This window comes from Oratosquilla oratoria, chromosome 39 (assembly GCF_046742065.1).
Source record: "Oratosquilla oratoria isolate Oo_2021 chromosome 39, ASM4674206v1, whole genome shotgun sequence".
In the NCBI taxonomy this organism is placed as follows: Eukaryota; Metazoa; Arthropoda; class Malacostraca; order Stomatopoda; family Squillidae; genus Oratosquilla; species Oratosquilla oratoria.
Window position 1 is genome coordinate 39,548,660 of NC_134815.1, and position 5,774 is coordinate 39,554,433.

General features: G+C 39.9%; 1 protein-coding gene across 1 annotated transcript; it reads left to right on the top strand.

The window, feature by feature from the left end:
• The first annotated feature begins 565 nt into the window (after positions 1 to 565).
• On the top strand, positions 566 to 3,970 carry LOC143020221 (uncharacterized). The gene is made up of 3 exons (XM_076176387.1): positions 566 to 698; positions 2,207 to 2,505; positions 3,908 to 3,970. Exons 1-3 carry the CDS (start codon positions 566 to 568, stop codon positions 3,968 to 3,970), a joined length of 495 nt encoding a protein of 164 aa, XP_076032502.1.
• The last annotated feature ends 1,804 nt before the right edge of the window (positions 3,971 to 5,774 follow it).

Genomic DNA, 5,774 nt, shown 5'->3' on the forward strand with positions numbered 1-5,774 from the left:
TATATATATATACATGTTGTTCACAAAAGGTGTCTGGGGGCAAGAGGTGATGTTCCATCTTGTCTACATAATCAGCTTTGTCTATAATGACAACCTCACCACCTGGTGGTTTTTATCTTACTGCTCTTAGAATATGCAACGAGGAGTAATCAGACGAGAAGATTAGATACATCACCGCTGCAATTAAGAACCTGAGATACCCGGAGGGGGATGCTAGGGACATTATTACAAAGTCACTAAAATTAGACAGAGTAAAGAGAGTAAAGAAAAGCCAGATAGGCCATACCTAGTGTTTTCTAACTCTAGTCTCTTGCACGTGTTTTCGAAGACACTAAGGCTTTGTTTAGGCTGCGTTTACACCAAGCGAATCGAATCTTTTGAATTCATGAATAATCAACACGATTCATGAATTGTGTTGATTCACCACACTAGTTTCATTGTAACCGTTTACACCAGGAGAATCAAGTCAATTCAAATCATGCCGATTCATGGCGATTCAGTGTCAATGATTGGTTTGGATATATTTTCTCATCAGTTAAGGTGAGTCAGCCGATGAGTAAACACCATGCTAGTGGACGTTCTCATCAATTTAATACGAGAACGACGTGCTATATGTGATCCTAGTGATTCTGTGTATCGAGATCTTGATGCTATTCCTGCTTTATGGAAGGATATTGCTACAGAAATTAAATACAAAGGTGAATAAACAGTTTTTATTTATTTATTATCCCCATACTACAGTAGAAGTTACATGGGCGGTTGAAAGAATTGCTGTACTCTACGAATTACTAGACAATATTATTTTGCACATTTTAAAAACAAACGACAACTGAAAGCGTTATGAATATGGTTACATATTTTTATTTGGCAACTATAGGATGTATTGTCTACTTTTGAAATGCGTTATACAACGTAACCGCCAGTCAGCCAGGCTCCAGCTAGAGTCGGGGAGGGGTGTACACTTCTTGCTATTACCCCATGTTCCTATAATTTTGTTCACTAAATACTACGGTGTGACACGTCACATAAATTAAAAGTTAATATGAAAAAAAAACTAAAATTAATATAGCTGTATTTGTTTGAATATCCTCCGCATACCATTGAGCCTAAATAAAGAGTAGATGTGATATGGTATCAACTGGTGCGCCCATTTCTTCTGCGCTGAATATATGTATTAGTAGACCATTCTGTCCTGCCACTCGACATCTCCACCTGGTGAGACAAAATATTCTCTCAGATTGTCGCGAACTGACATGGCTTCTGCTGTAGGCTATTAATTTCTTGTTGGTGACAGGCTCCTCATGTTTTGACGATGGTCATCAATTGCATCATCATTATCACCACGAAAGCTCATATTGTTTTCATGACGAACGAAATTATGAAGCACACAGACACTTTTAACTATTGCTTAAGATACCTCAGTGCTTGTCTCCATTGATGTGTCAATACACCAAATATCTGTGTTAGCATTCCAAAAGCACATTCTACTGTTTTCCTAGCTCTACTCATCCTATAGTTGAATACCTTTCTAGGGTAAGGCTTCATTATATTTGGCTTTAAAGGGAATGGTTCATCTCCTATGAAATAGAATGATTCTTTGATATCAGTATGAAGTATTTTACTAGGCTGTGGGATATCTAAATGACCAGAGAGAAATTACCTATCCATATTAGAATAACTGAATACTGTACTGTCACTATTTCACCCATATACCGCAGCATCAATCAGAGTAAAGCAACACTTAGCATCAGCAATAGTCATTAGTAAAATAGAATGATAACCTTTGTATTTATGGAAAAAATGAGCCTGCAGTAGGTGGACATTTCATCCGACAGTGCTTGTCGTCAACACTTCCAATACATTTTGGAACACTGCATCTATCGAAAAATGCTTTTGCTATCACTTTCCACTGTAGATGATCAGACACTGGCATATACGGTGGCTGTAATACCTCCCATATGACATTACCTGTTTTCTTGACAACTCTATGCACTGTAGTCTTCCCAGTGCGAAACTGGAATCCAGGGGAAGCAAGTGACTCTCCGGTAGCAACATGTCTGGAATAGAGAAAGAGAGAAACCTTCCATGAATAGGCCTTCTATTTCAATGTTATTTTTATCATCATTGCTATTGTCATTAAAGTAATGATAACTACTAATAATATCTATCATCATTATTATCACCACTATTTCTATTTCTTTCACAGAATCCGATTGCAAGGACAAGTGGCATAGATTAAGGAGCAACTTTATGAGAGAGAAGAGGAAGATTACTACTCAACAATTTGGGTCAGCTAACATCAAAACAAAGAAATGGTTATTCTATAATGCTATGGAATTCCTCATACTCCATGTGATACCACGAGCAACATCTTCTAATGTACCACCACCGCCTGATGAGGACAACAGTTCTGATATAGATCATGCTGCACCTGATGATTATTCATTGACCACTAATATCACAGATGCACCTGATATTGTGCGTTCTCAAGAGATAGCAACCAATGTAGACGTCTATGAAGGGGGGGACTAGGCCTACACCTTCTATCAACAAAAAAAGCCTAACGCCAACAAAAGACATTACTGCGAGCTTCCAAGTGAAGTACATGAGCAAATCGTGGGGGAGTTGCAAAAGTTGCGAGAACAAGCAGTTTGTAGAAAGGAAAATGAACTTGACCCAGAACACCAGTTCTTGTTAAGTCTTCTACACCTTATGAAACAACTGTCGCCTCTCGACAACATTGACATTAAAATAGAAATTCGTCAGACCTTTGGTAGGCAACTCGTTAAAGACCAAAACTCCAGCTACGGTTAGATTGACCAACACCAACACCCATCTCATACACCGTCACCGTATGCTAGTGATAGTAATTTTGAGTACACTTATTTGTGAGGGGGTATCCTTAAAGTAGGAGAAATGAAAAAAACAACTTCCCCAGGTTATTGACTAAATATGGGAACAAATGTCCAAAGCTCCCAAAATCAGGTCTTCTAGAATTAATTGCATACATCCATATTCGTTGCCGACGTCCTACGCCTACGCTTCCTCATCCACAGTAACACTGCTATTTCTCCAACAACCAATACGTCCATACTCCTCTAAGGCTGCCTTGGTATTGAATGATGTGTTGATTAGACTCAGTCAGTTGAAACTATGTTGATTCAGAATGACTCGAGTCAAACGATTCTTCATGAATTAAATCGATTCGATTCGCTTGGTGAAAACGCAGCCTAAGATAAACAGGACACATCATAGTAAATGTCACGGGGAAAAAGATCGAACATTTGATCACCTAGAATAAAACCAAGACCAAATGTGAAAATGGCATTGTCTACAAAATTCTTTGTAATGGATGCGATAGTACAAAGGAGTGAACAACATATTCTGAGAACACAAAGCGGACATAAGACACCACCGGGAGACAAACGCTCTAATTAACCAAATAGACATAGAGGGACACTTACTAAATTGGAAGGGTCTGGCGAAGGGTCCAAATAAAAAGCAACGAAAAGTCACTGAATCATTTTACATTGTCAACTATAGCAACACCAATAAGAGGACGGTGGATTTTAAAATAAACCAAATCCACTATTCCTCTCATCACATCTGCATTATCACAATCTTTTCCTGTTCTTTATCCTCTCCATACAATCATCATATTTATTATCTTGTCTTCTTCATATATTTCATTGCTATTTATTTGTACCATGAACTCTACTTTCTTACTTAGACCATGTTTTCGGTGGCTGACAAGCTGGACGCGTAGAGGGCACTGGCGATGATATTTGGATGGTTTAAGTCATATCTTAGTAGTGGTTGGTCTTGTGCCGTATTAATGTGTACCCTCCGGCTCTACTGTTTTTCTTCAATGAGATTCTTTTGAAAGTCTTCCAGACTGTTATGGCAGATCTTCCGCCATCCAGTTCTCTTCATCGGTTTGGCCTTACAGCCTCCCGTGCTGATGCTCTAGGCCAGGGGTCGGGAACCTTTTTGGCTGAGAGAGCCATGGAAGTCAAATATATTTTAACACTGAATACAACTAAATTCGTCTATTTTTTAAGACAGATTTTTTTTAGAGTATAATAGTTATCTGAATTTATTCTTTATAATTGTGTCATACAGAAGCTAATCAATAATAAATTAAATACTTTTTACCAAAATGACTAATGTGACCTCTGGTACTGCATGGTTTCGCTGATGGCTTTGTAGTCTGGTTGATACTTGGTCAGGTTAAGCTTCATGCAGGCATTGAGGCTTCCATCTGTTAAACGTGGCCTTAGGTTGGTCTTGATGTTTTTCAGACGTGAGAACGGCTGCTCACATGCATACGTAGAGCCAAACATGGTCAGTACGGCAATACTCATACGAAACGCATTCTAAGCTATGAAAATCAACTGGTCTTCGGATTGAAGTTTTTTCATTTCTGTCCACTTGTGCTTATTCGATAGCTCTGCTCGCTGGTGAGCAAGTTCTTCCAAATCTTCGCTCAATGACTTGAATTTAATCACTCACATGTCTGAGGCTTTGAGGTCAGCAACTTCTACCTCAAAATCTTTTATGGGGACATCATGGATGTAACTTAGGTCAGCTATGTACACTGTACACTCGTGCGGATGAGTGATGAATCTGAAATGACGAGTGCTCTCACGAAATTCTACAAAATGTGCTTTGAATGATTGCATGAGATGCTGGAGATCACAATGTTTAGTGGGGTCATTTACTGAGCACGCGTCTTCAAATTGTCTCAGTCTTTTAAATTTTAGCAAACGACCTGTTTTATTATCCCCAATGAAGTTTCAGCTTGTTTTCAAATGCACATGTTGAAGGCATAAGACTGTATTTCCAATGACTTGCATTTTCACGTTGATCTGATTCAGATGCTTAGTCATGTCCACGAGGTATTAAAACTTCAGGAGCCACTCATCGTTAGCTAGCTCAGGATGGTTGACGCCTTTCATTTCAAGAAAAGTTCTGATTTCGCTCAGGCTAGCCGCAAAACGGCTGAGCACCTTCGCTCTTGACAACCAGCGGACATTGGTGTGCATAAGGAGACCTGGGTAATTATTCCCAACTTCACCCAGCAGTGCTTTAACCCTGCTCAGGTAAAGCTTTTTTGGGGAAACACCTCAGGTAAAGCGGGGTCTGACAGACCCCAAACACAAAAAATACAATAAAAATACTTTCACTGCATTTAGTGACATAGAAATCAAAATGTATGTACTTCAACTTATCTTCTTTCATTTACATGCTTGAAAGTGACTATAATTGTTAGAAATATTTTTTGGTGGTTACTAGGCTGGATAGAGTGAGAAATGAGGAGGTGAGGAGGAGAACAGGGGTGAAAAAGGATTTGGGAGATAGGGTTGATGAAAGAATATTAGGATGGTTTGGACACATGGAAAGAATGAGTGAAGAAAGACTAGTAAAAGAGGTATGGAAGGCAGATGTGGAGGGAGTGAACATGAGGGGACGTCCTAGGATGAGGTGGATGGATGGGGTGAAGGGGGCTTTGGGGAAGAGGGGAATGTCTGTTGAGGAAGGAAGGGAGAGGACGGAAGACAGAGGTGAGTGGAGAATGGTTGTATATGGATGATGTTGTGATTGCATGAGGAGGAATGGGCGGGGGGGTGGGGGGGGTAGTATGTGTGAGTAAATTTTGACGCAGCCCGAAGGGATTTATCCCCGTCCTCTCCTTATATGCAAGGGGGGACGGAGAGGGGGGGTCGCCGATTAAATGAAGCGGCCTTGCTGTGGATGTGCTGTGTCTTGCGACA